The sequence below is a fragment of the Silurus meridionalis genome, chromosome 11, assembly GCF_014805685.1.
Source record: "Silurus meridionalis isolate SWU-2019-XX chromosome 11, ASM1480568v1, whole genome shotgun sequence".
NCBI classification, from domain to species: Eukaryota; Metazoa; Chordata; class Actinopteri; order Siluriformes; family Siluridae; genus Silurus; species Silurus meridionalis.
In genome coordinates, this window is record NC_060894.1 from 4,541,184 (window position 1) to 4,557,882 (window position 16,699).

Genomic DNA, 16,699 nt, shown 5'->3' on the forward strand with positions numbered 1-16,699 from the left:
CCATCATTTAATACTATCAAAATGTTCTACCTGCTGTTGAACTGAAGCTGAACTGTGTGTTGGAGATGAGTAGATACTATCAACAAGTTCAAAACAGAGAATGTGCTCTACCCTGATTGGTGCCTTGCTGTGTGCTTGAACAGTTGAGTTTTTTCCACTAATAAATAAAAAAGGAACGACTGATTGTAGAAAATGCAGTTCAGTAAAAAGTAATTTTTTTTTTACTTTAAAATGTAGTGAAGTTAAAGTAAAAGTCACCCCAAATGGAATAATTCAGGAAAGTACAGAAACGTGAAAAGCTACTTAAGTACAGAATCGAATTGCATTTACTTTGTTATTGTCCACCACTGGGTTTGTGGAGGAAGTCCAGAAAACCTACCCATTACTGATCTTTAGGAGTAGGGTTTAACTGCATGGTTCTTTTAGAAAGGGCAACATTTCTACATTTCACATGCAACAGCTTTAAAAACACTAATTTATGATCCAAATCCAAAAGACATATTACACATCTATATGCTGAACACACACAGTCATTGAATCTTTACCTGGTGGTGTTGTTGATGAAACTGCATGTCATTTTGTGGAGAAGCCAAAGAAGAGCATAGACAGAAAAAGATAAATACAAATAAATAATTCAACTCCATGCTGTTACACATTATTTTGAAATCAACTAAGGCATGTTTAAAAATGTATAAGTTCCAGATGTTTAAGAACAATATAACGGATGGAAGAAGTAAAGAACTCTGATTTATTATGGCTATAATGTTCCTATTTTTTTTTTTTGACAAGAATCTTTGCTTTATCAACTCAGTTCATGTGAAAAGACTCTTATGTTACTCTTAGCAAACTGATCTAAATAAAGAATGATATTAATGAGTCAGACACTGATTGAAATCTAATAAAATAATCAAGAGCCCAAAACCTTCTTTTTAACTACCGTATTTTCCGGACTATAAGCCGCTACTTTTTTAGCACGCTTTGAACCCCGCGGCTTAAACAACAAAGCGGCTAATTTATGGATTTTTTCGGGGTTTTTCCCGGTTTTACAAGCTTCAAAGCCAAAAAACTGAGACCCATAACATTAGACCAATGAAATTGTGTTCTGAGCTGCACGGCATCGGGAGAAAAGCTTTACCGATGGTGATTTTTAAACGCACGACGATGCCAAAAGATAAACTCCCGAGAGAAATTGTTGTGAAAGGAAGAAGGAAGACAGTGAACAATGACTTTCTTGGTAGGCTACTGTTTAGACACAAGTCGTGTAACAGGCACTGTTTTTCGTTAAAGCCTGTGTAAAGTTTATTAGTTTCATTATAGACAGGTGCGGCTTATTCATGTTCAAAATAAAAATCTTTGTATAATTCAGTGGGTGCGGCTTAATAGTCCGGAAATTACGGTACTTCCAAAAATTCACGCAAATAAGGCCACAGGTGTTGTGGCAAGTTCGAGTCAGGAGATTCTTCCATCATTTAATACTATCAAAATGTTCTACCTGCTGTTGAACTGAAGCTGAACTGTGTGTTGGAGATGAGTAGATACTATCAACAAGTTCAAAACAGAGAATGTGCTCTACCCTGATTGGTGCCTTGCTGTGTGCTTAAACAGTTGAGTTTTTTCCACTAATAAATAAAAAAGGAACGACTGATTGTACAAAATGCAGTTCAGTAAAAAGTAATTTTTTTTTTACTATAAAATGTAGTGAAGTTAAAATAAAAGTCTCCCCAAATGGAATAATTCAGTAAAGTACAGATAAGTGAAAAGCTACTTAAGTACAGAATCGAATTGCATTCACTTTGTTACTGTCTACCACTGTGTTTGTGAAGGAAGTCCAGAAAACCTACCCATTACTGATCTTTAGGAGTAGAGTTTAACTGCATGGTTCTTTTAGAAAGGGCAACATTTCTACATTTCACATGCAACAGCTTTAAAAACACTAATTTATGATCCAAATCCAAAAGACATATTACACATCTATATGCTGAACACACACAGTCATTGAATCTTTACCTGGTGGTGTTGTTGATGAAACTGCATGTCATTTTGTGGAGAAGCCAAAGAAGAGCATAGACAGAAAAAGATAAATACAAATAAATAATTCAACTCCATGCTGTTACACATTATTTTGAAATCAACTAAGGCATGTTTAAAAATGTATAAGTTCCAGATGTTTAGGAACAATATAAAAGATGGAAGAAGTGAAGAACTCACTTTTATTATGGCTATAATGTTCCTATTATCTTTTTTTTTACAAGAATCTTTGCTTTATCAACTCAGTTTATGTGAAAAGACTCTAATGTTACTCTTAGCAAACCCATCTATTTAAAGAATGATATTAATGAGTCAAACACTGAAATCTAATAAAATAATCACAAGCCCAAAACCTTCTTTTTAACTACTTCCAAAAATTCACACAAATATGGACACTGGTGTTGTGGCGAGTTCGAGTCAGGAGATTCTTCCATCATTTATTACTATCAGAATGTTCTGCCTGCTGTTGATCTGAAGCTGAACTGTATGTTGGTGATAAGTAGATACACCAAGCGGCAGCTAAAACAAATTCAAAACAGAGCTCACGCTCTACACTGACTGGTGTCTTGCTGTGTGCTTATAATAAGATAATGAGCGGAAATGCAAGTGTAAATGTGTTTTTACCTGGAGTTGTTGTGGATATGCATGTAGAAGAATCTATAAAACAAAATGTCATGATTAAAAATTAAATATACATTGTATTTAACCCACTCACATTTTTTTTCATTAGGAATTAAAAACATGTTTGTTCAGATTTGTGTAGATTTAAATGACCTAAGTATTTAATTTGATCAATGCAAAAACTTCTAAATTAAAATGAATTTGACAGATAATTGTTGCAATTGTATAGTAAAAAGTATAAAATTATTCAAAATTTGTCAGGCTTATGTTTTCTGTGGTAATTCATACTTACTCAATAACTCATTGGTTGGCTGGCAGAAGTATCCATCATTTGGGAAAGTGTTGATGCAGCCACATGAGGAACTGGTGATGTTATTACAAGACCCATATTTTGTGCACTTTTCACATGGCCAGAAATACTGATCCTCACACTTGCACTGATATTTAGTATTATTTAAACTGCACACTGTGAATAGAAAATCATGCTGGGATCAAATATTAATAAAATAATTCTGTGATTTTAAAATATATATTTTAATTGAATCTGAGAAATAATTAAATGAAGGTCATTTGCATGTTTAGGATACTGTATAGTGTATGCAGTTATAAAAAGCAAAAAACAAATATAAGCGATGGGTTTATTTTTTGAGCTATTTATGGATATAATACATTTGTTTGATTTATTGACCACTGGGTGGCGACATAATGAATAAAAGAGGTTTTAATGTCTAAACTGTTTAATGTCAGGTGTGAATCTTGCGAGAAAATAAAAAAACTTTACTTTTAATGTAGTGACCTTTTGACAAAATAATAAATCACTAGAGTAAGTTAACAGCAGAGTTAGACTTGTTTTTTTTTCCTACCATTTCCAAATGAGTTGAAAATCTATTTATTGCCTTTTCTTTGATTTTGTGATCAGATATTTTACAGTGCAAATTTAATAAACAAAAACAAGCATTTCATAATTTCCAAATTCCTGCTTGCACACACACTGTAGGATCTGCTATTATTTTACATTCAAAAATGTTTACTCTCCAACTTCATGCCCATTTCTGCATACAATCATAGAGAACTTTTTATTTTGTCAGCACCACCCAGTGACTTAAACAAAAACCCTAAATTTTCCGACACTCATTGCATTTAAATTTCATGATAATATTTTAGATTAAGGTCATTAAAAACACAGGAGAACAATATCAGTAATATTCTGTATGACTCTATTAAAAGTGGAATCTTATCATTTCTAACACAATGTGACTGTGAGAAACTGAAAAGTCAGTTACCTGTAGTGATGTTAAGTTCCACAAACTCGACATTACTTTTTGTTATGGGGAAACTAAATCTTGTCAATTCGACCCTTAATTGATTCAGGACTATTATATCTAATGCATCAATCTCAACTTCCATCAGATAATTAGCTGAAAAAAAAGGTAAATATTGTATAATTAAATAAAAACATTTTAAATAACACAACAACAATAAAAGTAATGAAGAACACTGGTCAGAACTGCACATTTTATGGTAGATACTGGGAGAGGTTTAGCTGTGTATGCTACTGCTGGACATGTAGTTTTACCAGTGGTGGACGAAGTACACAAACCATGTACTTAAGATAAAGTAAAGATACACTAAATAAAATCAGTAAAAGTATCCCTTTAAATCTTCACTTGAGTAAAAGCACAAATGTATTTCCCTTCATATTTATTTAAGTATCAAAATGTTCTGCCTGCTGTTGATCTGAAGCTGAACTGTATGTTGGTGATAAGTAGATACACCAAGCGGCAGCTAAAACAAATTCAAAACAGAGCTCACGCTCTACACTGACTGGTGTCTTGCTGTGTGATTATAATAAGATAATGAGGGGAAATGCAAGTGTAATTTTACCTGGAGTTGTTGTGGATATGCATGTAGAAGAATCTATAAAACAAAATGTCATGATTAAAAATTAAATATACATTGTATTTAACCCACTGAAACTTTTTCCATTAGGAATTAAAAACAGTTTTGTTCAGATTTGTGTAAGTTAAATGCACCAAAGTATTTAATTCTATCAATACAAAAACTTCTCATATTAAAATGAATTTGACAGTTAATGGTTGTCATTGTATAGTAATAAAAAGAAATGTTATCTAAAATTTGTCAGGTTTATGTTTCCTGTGGTAATTTATACTTACTCATCAACTCAGTGTTTGGTTGGCAGAATTGTCCATCATTTGGGAAAGCGTTGATGCAGCCACATGAGGATCTGGTGTCATTATTACAAGACCCATATTTTGTGCACTTTTCACATGGCCAGAAATACTGATCCTCACACCTGCACTGATATTCAGTATTATTCAAACTGCACACTGTAGAATCAAAAAATAATAATTCATTTGTATTTGTAATTTGTTGTGTTGGATGTGTTCGTAATGCAGTCTTTAAAAACATAAGTTATGAGTATGTCACATTATGCTCACAGTACTTGTACAATGTACAATGATAATGAAAGAAGGGAGAATATCATGTAATCTAAACCCAGCTGGGATTGGTACATTTAGCATAGTGTAAAATATCTTACAGCATGAAACATATAACGTAGATTCAGACACATATTTTACCTGTTGTAATATTAAAGCTGTTGATTTCTGTGGTGTTGTCAATTTTAAAAGAAGTCATGGACTGCAGTGATAATCTGATTTGGTCATAAATTGCTTGTGACACATTCACCTCTACGATTATCATGTATTGTGTCATATTGGTATTCACTGTGTTCACTGGAAAAAAATCACGTGATTTGGTTATTAAGGTGACAAGTTTAAAAGAATATAAAAGTTAAATATTTCATAATCTTAAAGCAGGCTGTGTAAACATAACTTTAATTAAATTGTATTTACCATCTCGTTTTTCCTTTAAATGATTCGTTTGTCCCTCTGTGTAACCAAACTGAATTTTATTGGTGGGAAAAAGATCATAATTAGGCATAACGTTGCATAATAATTGTTGCCGTAATAATCATTTTTAGATTAAAAATTCTCTTAAAATTTACAATAAAAATATCTTATTTTACTTTCTAGATTTTACTTTAGAATTTAGATAGTAACAAACAATTAAAAATGGATAAATAAATCAGTTTAAATGTTTCTTTAATAGCTTTTACACATTAAATTATTTTCAGTACCTTCTTAATTCTGCTGATTATTTAGACTCTTTTGCAACTTGACCATGTGTGACAAGAAGTTTTGAAATATTACCTCTACAATTCTGTCTGAAATTTCCAGAAATTCTTGTGATCTCGCCATTTGCATGTAAATAAGCAAGATGGCAAGAAATCTCAGGAAATTTTCCGATCTTATCACTGTAAAATAAAGTAAAGTTAAAAAAAGATTTATACATGTTTATAAATTTTTTTTTAAGAAATTAATTTAACAAACATATAAAATATTATTTACATCAGTAGCTGTTTTATTTCATTTTTAGGTCCATTCCAACCTCCCAGCATCATTGTTTCTAAAGCTGCTCATCCATTCAATTCTTTAAAAGATTGTTTATCTACTGATGTCTGGACATGACAAGCTGGAGCATAGACTGCGTGTATGTTGAAGTATTTTCCATAAAAAAAAACATTTGACCTTATTAAGAATGATTCCATCAGAATTGACTGCATGGACAAAGTGGTCTGCATGTGGTAGCACAGCACCAAAGTTCTTGTACATCAGCACAGCAATCACATTGAAGTTAACACAGATTATTATTAATCTCGTACCATCATAACCTAAAATTCTTTCTAGATTGAGAGGGCAAAACATTTGGCCAATGTATTATCATGACCTAAATGCTCACTAGTGTTAGAGGCTCACTGAGCAGTTAGAAAGTATGTACCATATCTAAAGCATCATAGTTACAAACAATTAATGATCTATTAAACTGTGAATTAACCTACGTTTATTTGTTGTCCTGCATTCATTTGAATTCAATACACATCCATATTATCCTTAATACACTGTTTTTACTTAATTTCGCTAATCCTGGTCTTGGAATTGACAATAACAGTCGATTATCATGATCTCACCTTACAATAATTCCCCATACCACGAGGGAGACTTATTACTCAAACGCAAGGCAATTCTTGGACCAGTAGAACTCTTACCTGATATTCATTAGATCCTAATTTACTTACTGTTGAAGTAAACCTGGCTTTCATTAGCTCATTGTGAAGTATTGCTTTCTTTTTTATTGCATTTATGAGCCTTTCTATTTGTATCTAAGATAAGTTTGTGTTTTGTTTTCCGGTTTTGTACAAGTTTTATCATTTGTCTATTCCACCTTGAATTGCGTAATAGGGATCGGATGTCGGTTTGGTTTTACCTGAATTTTAACTGCAATTGCATGATTATTACTAATCCAAAATTGTCTCTCCACCTCCCTCAAACTCTTCAGTCAATTACAGGTATAATTAAAGATAGTAAGAAAGGCAAAAGTAAAACCCAACAGTCAGCACATTGCTCTGAATGTTAAACCGAACCTTTTAAACAGGTCATGCTGGAACACTGTCAGAAAGGAACCGGTAGTTTTAGTCACCGCTCCCTGCATATCAGCACATCAGATCTGCACTTTATCAGATGAATCTAAATTTATTTTTAAAATCAGTAGATATGTTTTTTGTGTCCAATTTTAGAGACCACACTTATGGTTTACTTTTAATTTACTTGTAAATGATCTACAGACTTTAAATAATGTACCATAAACTGAATTAACCTTTGTCATGTATACATGTCAAAACTACATCAGCAAATCTCGTTTATACCACAGTTTAAACTTCAAACCTTAACATATTAAAATCTTAAAGAAAGTCCAACTAAAAGCAGACAGGTGAAAAAGGAGCATGTATTATTGAAGTCTGTACTATATATAAAAAAAAAAGTGTTTTTCAATCACTACAAAAACAAATCAGTGACCATGATGAAGCTAAAAAGGAAAGTGATACTGTATATAAAAAAAAATCCAAATCTGGGTCAAAATTGTTTATACTACTTTCTGGCATTTACACAAAATCAAGCACTTTTTTTTCAATAGTGTGATGAGTACAGTAGCATGTAATAATTATTTTATATTTCCTCATACTCCATATGATAATAATTCCTGTTTTGCAACTGACATGCAGGACACCCTTCCTAACAAGAACATACTGACTTTGAGAAACTGCATTATATGAGTTACTATTTAGGTACATTTATTATGGAAGTCCTAAAAAGTACTGAAGTCCTAAGAGGGATTAAAATATATTTTTCTCTGTCTTGTTTTCTCATGATCTCATTATAACGAGTTGTTGTGTCATGATCATGACAGAAAAAAATATCATTGTTTTCTTGTTATCACAACTTAATGTTCTCATGATCTTGACATAAACATTGTTTCCTCGTGATCTGTACTTATTTTTCTGTGTATTCGGCATTAAAGCATGTTCTAGAGGCAGCATCATCGAGATCATGAGAAAAATAGGTCAGGATCATGAAAAACAAAGAAGAAAAAATAGCAAGTCAAGAACAAGTCTGAATAAAAACTAGACCAAAAGATTAAGACTAAAAAACATCCTTTCAATAGGGAAAGCTTTTACTTCAACAATTTCGCTTCATCATATGTTGTTTCAATGATGTGGCTGTTTGTTTGTTTTTTTGTTAAAAGCCAAAACCACATTTAGTAAAAACAATGACCATGAATTAGACATGTCAAAGTCAGTAGAGAAGCATCTCAATCAGAACTTAAGTCCCATAGTTCTAAGTACACAATGTAATAATTTGTGTTTACTCACCTGTCACTTGTGGATAAGGCATATTGTTTTTAACCTTGTTTTGCAGCATACCTGTACTAAGAGCCATCTACTATTCAAGCAGAACAACAGCATAATGGGACATACTGTCTATAAACTATAATTTTTATATAAAAACCTGATAAAGGATGACGTGAACTATGGGTTTGAGCTTCTTAACATGAGTCATGAGTGATGGCGGTTTCTTTGCTCCACTCCTAATGTTATGCAATCTCTACACCAGGTAGAAACTGTATCTCAAACATATTTTTGTCATTTTTGGTTGTTTGCCAGATATTATACATGGCTTCTTGGAACCATAACACACACACACACACACACACACACGCACAAAGAATATGTTAAATTCGTTAAGTATGCATGTAATTCTTGTAAATAATAATTTTGTAACAGCAAACAGGATAGAACAATGCAGACCGGTGACATCTTCAAAGACAAAACAACTTAAAGGTTTTTCAGCCACCATTTAAAACCAGAACCAGCCATTAGTGTGCCTAGGTAGAGATTCAACAAGTCTTTTGAAATGTACTAGAGCAATGAACACAATTTTTACACTATATGGACAGAATAATGCTGTATTTTTATTTCTTATTTCTCTATTTCATCTCATAATCACGATTATTTCCACTTCATGATGGTAACTAAAGAGATTAACACCTTTTTTTATTCAGCTATCATAATGCTTCATGATTTGCTTTTATTATAGGATGCAAAGTTTTAAAAGTCTCAACTTCAGTGAACAAAGCTTCTCCTAAAGAATAATTCGGACTGTTTCTGGTGATACATCTGATCAGATTAACTGTAGACTTGATAGCAGGTCGAAACAGCAAAAGAAACTCAGGTTCTGATTTCCTGACGAATAGAACATAACACTTTTGCTTTCTACAATCTCAACAAGTCTGACGTGTTTCCTTCTATGCAAATAAGCACATCTAATTGCAAATCATTCCTTTGTAACACAATTTATTTCTAAAAGATAGTACTGCTACATTCTTTTATAAAAGTTTAAAAGATATATAACTTACCTTTATATGCCATGGTGCTCAGGTAGGTTTGGGACTCCAGCTGGTTTCTCTCTGGTGCCTCTGTGTAAAACACAAGAGCTACTGAGCAAATTCCAAAAACAGACAGAAACTACATATGAACAACAGCACATGACATATTACAGTCATCATTTATTTTTTATAAAAAAAAAAAAAAAAATGAAACAGACAAACCATGTGTGAAACTCTAAGTACATCTTCTGATTCAGAAGTTTGTAAAACCAGCTTTAGCAACAATAACTTGAAGTAATTGTGTTCTGTGTGACTTTATCAGTTTCTCACATCACTGTAAGGGAATTTTGGGTCACTTGATTATTGAGGTTTGCAGGCATTTGTTTTTGGACAGCTATCTTGAGGTTTTAAATCCAGACTTTGAGGTTGAGTTCTGGATTTTGACTGGGTCAATGCAACACCTCGATTCTGTTCTTTTTCAGCCATTTTGTTGTAGATTTGTGTGTGTGCTTGGGATCAATGTCTTGTTGCATGACTCAGTTTAGCTGTTGGACAGATGGCCCCACATTTATCTGTTGAATGCTTTGGTAGACAGAATTCTTGGCCAACTCAGTGACTGCAAGTTGAACAAGAACTCTGTCAATCAAGCATTTACTGCCATTTTTAAATAAAAATACTTTTTACAGTCTACCAAAATTCACCAAGCTTATTAATATAGCTATACAAAAAGTAATGTACATAATATTAAAGTATACAGAGATCCACATGTAGCTTAATGATTGCTCACACTTCCTGGTTCCACAAGTAAAAAAAAAATATATATATATATATATAGATAGATAGATAGATAGATAGATAGATAGATAGATAGATAGATAGATAGATAGATAGATAGATAGATAGATAGATAGATAGATAAGAATTATATAACATGATTTACCAGTTTAAGTCAGAAATCATTCAATGTAAAAAAATATAAGTTCAACCAAAATATTGAACTGTTTTCAAATTAATTTACATTAATTTCTAGTATGCAATATATTGTATAACCAGTTTCTTTTTTTTAATTGTTAGGTTTTGCATGTAAAATCATTCCAATTGCAGGATTATCTTTTTAAAGATACCCAATATATTAGTTAATAAAAAAAATTAAAAAAAAGGTTTACTCTTTACACAATTATAATATTCAAAGATAAAAGGGGTACTTAGTATTAAATAAACATTTGGTTTATTCATACTGTTATAAAGATAAAAATGTTTTAGTTTTTTAAGTTGTACCTTGAATCCAGCTGGCCCACATTTATCTCACTGAAGATAAGCAGCTTTGTCAGATACTGGCCAGGAATCTATGGCTTTTTTGCTTTTTCACATCCGACAGCTGATCATACAGAAGGATTATTATTAAAACATAATCCTATAATGTCTGAATACTTGCCAGACCACTTTGGATTCTTTTTCCGCATTCTCTTGTTGATTATCTTGATGAAGTAACAAACGGGATTTGCTTATTTTTAGTGAAACAAAAAAATACCCCCTAAGGTTTTAATCAAATTTTTCCTACTTTAGTATAAGACTTCATACTACCTAATAAATGGTTAAACTCTCAGACAGTGATCATTTTGGTGTAAATTTACAGTAAATTACAGCATTTATACAGGCCCACTATCGTAATTAAGATTTACAGTATATCACTGTTCTTACCAAATACAGTATCCTGTATGTACATAACTGCAACAGAGAGCATGATTTGTTAAAACTAGGCAGTGATCATTACCACCCGATTCCCAGGCTAAACCCTCCATATGCATATTGGCACTTGACCACTCCATGTTTAAACCTTAACCACTGAGCTACCACTCTCCATTATATATATCCCCAATATATATATTATATATATTTAATATATTATATAATATTGTATATCAGAGTTCCCAGGTAAAGAGTTGAGAACAGGGTGGAATTTGTCCTACACTGTCTTGTGTTGTCTTTGCACTGTCTGTCTATACTGTTTGCATCAGGTTGCACACGATGCACTTTATGTGGCGAGGACACTCACCTTTCCTCAGCTCAGTGTTTTCTGTTATGTAGCTTTATGTTGTCTATGTAGCACCAGGGTCTTGAAGGAACATTGTTTCATTTCACTGTGTACTGCATCAGTGATATAATGGTTGAAATGACAATAAAAGCTTCTTGACTTGACTTGACTGTTTGTAAGGGAATTAACAAATGTATTAAAAGTTTAACGTTCTTAAGGTCAAACCAAACTAAAGCTAGAATTTCTCTCTTCTAAAAGGAAGCACCATCCATTTACCCTTTTCACAGGGACACTAACAAAAAATAATAGATGACAAACTTACACTTGTAAAGAACATTCTTATTCATTCTTTATCACCGCATTATTTGTGTAAAGCTGCTTTGAAACGATGTTGAAAGCGCAATACAAATAAATATGGATTGAAAAATAGAAGCTCACAGAAGCTGTTAAACTACACACAAACTGACTGAATTACATAAATACAATCAGGTTTTGTGAAACTCTCAAGTTGCATATCTGTCAGTTTATTAACCATTTAAATGACAGGTTGTGAGCTATAGCTTTATATATAATCGAACTATAAACAAACTGAGAACATTCCTGTTTTATATGCATGTAACATGTGAATCAGCTCATGGTGATTATCTATTAAATGTAACTTAAAATTCTATCATAAAATGTACATAATGAGGCCCTGTTTGTGGTTTATTCATTATAAAGAAGAAGCAGAAACAAAATACATTACTATACTGAACATTGTTTTATTACAGACTTGTAAAGTTTTTAAATACTATTACTGTGGGGTTTAGTTTCAGTTTCATTCCACACCCACCTCAAAATACTTTTTCAATTATGTCAAATGAAACATGTGAATAGCAAGAATGACAAAAGGCTTAAAATAGAAACACAAGAAAACAGAAGCTGTAGGTGTTAACTCTGGGCTTTCTTCTGCTGTTTCGCCTTTAAGCTGGCATTGTACACGCCGCTGTTGTAACCTTCTCGGTTTCTCGCAATCTCAACTGCAAAAAACTGGATTCTGGTGGCTGAAAAGGCAGAAATACAATTAGACATATTATAGATTCCATTGTTCTTCACTAACTTACATTACAGTTTTGTGGAACAAAGGTTTAGACACCTTTCAACAAATATCTTATATATGAACAGTTATATTCTATTTTATTAACTTTAAAAAAAAATTTTTTTTTAAAGAAATATAAATAATTATGGCATGTTAAAAAGTTGCAATACTCCTCCAGATGCAACAGTTAAAATCCTAATTAACAGGTTAGGGCGTGATTGTCAGTTGGGATTCATTACTCATTTTTAAATGTGCAATAACTTATTTTAGTCTCACTTTTTTTTCACTGCTGCTACACATTTCAATTTACTTAATATAAACCTTAATATGTATATTTATTTATATTTTCTATTTAAACCATTATTCAGATTTTTTAATGCGAGCAACTGCAACTAAACAATTCCCCTATAGGACCAATAAAATATTCTGATTTTGATAGAGTAAATATAAAAAGTAGCGCCATCTTGTGACGAAATTGGTTGGCCCATCCAGCTAGTCTGCTATTATACATTTGGACGCATCCTGCTAGTATGCTATATATATATATATATATATATATATATATATATATATATATATATATATATATATATATATATATATATGTTCTTTTCTGCTTTTACACACTGCTTTTCCTTTTACACTTTATAAAATCTTTAGTTAGGTTATTAATTTCGTCAGTAGGCTTTAGGCACAGGTGGAAATGTTTTTAATATAATATATAGTGCATCATAAGACAGATATTGCAACATACCAAATATCGTGTTTTCCTCCGTGTAGTCTTTTTCACAGTCCAGACGCAGTAATGTACCGTAGTTAAAGTCTTCAACCAGGGTTTCAAAATGGTTACAAAAAGGCCTCCATTTCTGCAACAGAAAAATATAACTTCATAGTGGACTTCAAGTCATTCCCACCCTTATTCACTACTACTAAACATTTAAAATAGCAACTGGACAGTTAAAAACACGTTACATTTATGTGGCGCAAAAGCAAATATTGCACATACATCAATTTGCATAACTAATTCATAGTAACCAAAAAAAAAACATTTCTTCTGCTTTACTGTGCAAATTAAGTATAGTTTTTTCCCTTGATTGTAAAATTGTATGGCATTTACGCTAGTTAATATGTTTTTCCTGTATTCTAAATGGAGCAGAGAGAGAGAGAGAATTAAAGATAAAAAGGTATATCTAAGAAAGAAAGAAAGAAAGAAAGAAAGAATGAAAAAAAGCAGTCATAACCAACCTCTTTCCCTTCTGCTGATTTGAGAAGTTCTGGATCCAAAATCTTGATATTAAAATCTGGAAAGTCTTCCCTAAACTTGGAATAGATCATGTCATCGTTTTTTGTGAGCTTCAGATATTTGGGGTCCACAGAAGAAATGAGCTGCGAAAAATGATATTTCCAGTCAGCAGTTGAATCTGCAGTATGTATCTTCAGCATAAAACTTATTCTTATTGAGAACATCAGACACTAGGAAACAGCAGGGGCAAGTAACATTCGAACACATTGTTTAAAGTCGATTCACTTCGTACTTTCTGTACATTCATTTAAACCCTTGTAGCATGTGGAACTAAAAATATCAGCACAGGGAAAATATCTATACATTTCAAAAAAGCCCAGTCCCATTCTGCACATTCTTAAAAAAATTAAATAAATATTATAAATCGCTTACATTGAAGTAAACTTCGGCATGATTGTAGGCCTTCATCGCCCACATCACCTCCAACTGAGCCTGTGTGTGAGGAAAAAATAATAATGTTAACGATTGAGAATTACAATTTAGTAATATTTAATAGGAGAAAGAAAAAGAGACAGACATCATTTCCGTAGGCCTCGGCGGGGAGAGAGAGTGCATGAGCCGCCGCTGCTGCTCCTTCCACACCCTGAGGAGGGAATCATTAAAACTCTTTATACCAATTATTACACCAAAAATCTAGTAAATATCCTGTTATATGGACACGCTCATTGATTGAAATGACATTCGACTATTCTATCTATTCAATACAGAAATCTTAATACACTATATGGACAAAAATACTGGAACACATGACTTTTTCCCAGCCATATGTGCTTCTTCCAAAAACTGTTGTATATGATGGCTTTGGATGTAGGAGCATTAAGTTTTCCCTTTACTGGAACTAGTAAAGGGACTGCACCCCAGGCCTCCTCACCTACATCAGTACCTGACTTTACTAACACCCTTGTAGCTGAATCAGCACAAATCTCCACAAGCACACTCCAAACTCTACTGGAACATAAAATCCCAATCGAGTGGAGGTTCTTATAAGAGCATATTGGGATTAAACATGGAATAGGATGTTCAAAATGCATTTACGAATCTTATACTCAGGTGTCCGCAAAGTTTTGTCCATATTATACATTATATAGTAAATAAGGAATATAATGAGAATTATAACGTTTTTAGTCAAAAATATGGTATAAATTATATCAAAAAAATAAATCTGCATCAACACTACAATGTGGACGCATGCATACACACATAATAGGCATGTAAACTGCTATATCATTTTAAAATTAAAATAAATACAGAAAAGAAAAGTATAGATTGTATAAACAGTATGTCTACATTTTAAATAGTCCACAACTCCTGGTGCACCTTATTCTAGTGTCCAGTTTGTGATTGAGCTCCATATTACTTATGTTTTCCCCACTGCAAAACTTTGATATAACATTTACATACTCCAGTTTATAAAATCTCTATACCATTTGAGGTTTTACAAAACATAACATTAAAACAGTTATTAATAAAATATCAACTTTTTATTAGAATTTGACTTTTCTTATCTTAAATCTTGATATATGATCTATATAATACCAATATATACAGGTTATTATACCATCGACTTCACTATTTGTTCTGTAATTCAACAGCACCATCTAAAAAAAAAAAAACACCAATATAATATTTAGAAGAAAAATAAATCTTATTTATATAATTTATTTCTGCCTGTAGGTTGGTGTTTTTGTTTTTTTGTTCTTTATACTTTCTTTCTTTCTTTCTAAGTTGAATAAGATATGAAAACACATTATTCACTATATAGAGTGTGTGTGTGTGAAGTGTAATGTAAATATTGTATCATCTGAGGTCAATAAAATGCTCTTTATAGTAATTGTGCTCATGTCAGGCATCTTTAGACTACATGAGTGCATAGTGGTCATTTTATTTAGGACAAAACAATCAATCAATCAATCATTTATTGCTTCATTAATTGATTCTTATCACCACCACCTCAACTTTGCATCTTTGACAGTGATCTTTGCAAGTCAATACTTTGGATTTCTGGTTTGTGACTGAAACCAGGTTTTGCTGTGAATCTCAGAACCTTCAGATTTTTCAGTATAACAGCCAAAATGCCTGACTGAAGACTGACACCTAATTCACTTCCTCCTATATTTTGCACATTTTTTAAAATAAGTCTATTATATAAATAGAGATAAATCCTGCTCTTTAAATAAGAGTCGGGTCCAGTGTAGATATTTCAGTAACACATGATATAGTTTTGTTTTGCCCATGCTGATGGACCACGTTTCCGCCATGAGTTAAGTAACAGACACACACACACACACAACTGCAGTCTAATACCGCCGGTTTTTAACGCCACGTATAAATATGTTTTTGTTTCATTTCAAAACTATTGTTTTATCCTCCGTCTTTATTTCATATTCAAGAAAACCCAAAAGAAAAACGTTTCAAACCAGAGAGGCGAGGACTTCTGGGTCCATGTTGATGCCCTTTTACCCGGAAATGCTAAATGACGCGTGGCTCTTAAAGGGCCAGCTGTGGTACCTGCAAAAACCCTTTCTGCTATTTTACACTGCGAAAACTTCGGAACATGGGATTTAATAGTGGACTGAAATGTCAACTGTCTGTATACAGAAAAAGGAGAAGCAGCCTCTATTTTCTGAAGAAACTCATGTCCCACTGATCTCCTCTTTGGAGAATTCCTTTGTGTTTACCTGGCGAAGAACCTCACCTGGTCCCTCAACACCAGCTCCATAACAAGAAAAGCCCAGAAGTGTCTCTACCTCCTGAGAAAGCTGTGGAAAGCACAGCTCCCTCCACACATCCTCACAACAGTCTTCAGAAGGACCATCGAGAGCATCCTGAG

The 16,699-nt window shown here is 32.6% G+C and overlaps 2 protein-coding genes across 5 annotated transcripts in view; both read right to left on the reverse strand.

The window, feature by feature from the left end:
* The window catches only part of LOC124393669 (adhesion G protein-coupled receptor F5-like), a 57,779-nt gene extending 49,161 nt beyond the window's left edge, over window positions 1-8,618 (reverse strand). The window contains exons 1-11 of one of the 4 annotated variants that reach the window (XM_046861630.1): window positions 8,441-8,618; window positions 5,883-5,986; window positions 5,526-5,574; window positions 5,250-5,405; window positions 4,824-4,997; window positions 4,534-4,566; window positions 3,933-4,067; window positions 2,942-3,115; window positions 2,653-2,685; window positions 2,008-2,028; window positions 546-566 (exon numbers count right to left, since the gene is read on the reverse strand). In XM_046861630.1, the coding sequence (XP_046717586.1) occupies window positions 546-566; window positions 2,008-2,028; window positions 2,653-2,685; window positions 2,942-3,115; window positions 3,933-4,067; window positions 4,534-4,566; window positions 4,824-4,997; window positions 5,250-5,405; window positions 5,526-5,574; window positions 5,883-5,986; window positions 8,441-8,507 (967 nt within the window). In that variant the 5' untranslated portion in view covers window positions 8,508-8,618. The remainder of the gene's footprint in view (window positions 1-545; window positions 567-2,007; window positions 2,029-2,652; window positions 2,686-2,941; window positions 3,116-3,932; window positions 4,068-4,533; window positions 4,567-4,823; window positions 4,998-5,249; window positions 5,406-5,525; window positions 5,575-5,882; window positions 5,987-8,440) is intronic. The other 3 variants (XM_046861631.1, XM_046861632.1, XM_046861633.1) reach the window with 3 other exon arrangements.
* Window positions 8,619-12,229: 3,611 nt separating this feature from the next.
* Window positions 12,230-16,437, reverse strand: pbdc1 (polysaccharide biosynthesis domain containing 1). Its single transcript, XM_046861649.1, has 6 exons — window positions 16,287-16,437; window positions 14,387-14,452; window positions 14,242-14,301; window positions 13,812-13,952; window positions 13,321-13,432; window positions 12,230-12,531 (listed from the first exon to the last, which is right to left on the reverse strand). The coding sequence occupies exons 1-6, from the start codon at window positions 16,311-16,313 to the stop codon at window positions 12,419-12,421; spliced, it is 519 nt and encodes a 172-aa protein (XP_046717605.1). The 5' UTR covers window positions 16,314-16,437; the 3' UTR covers window positions 12,230-12,418.
* Window positions 16,438-16,699: the final 262 nt, after the last annotated feature.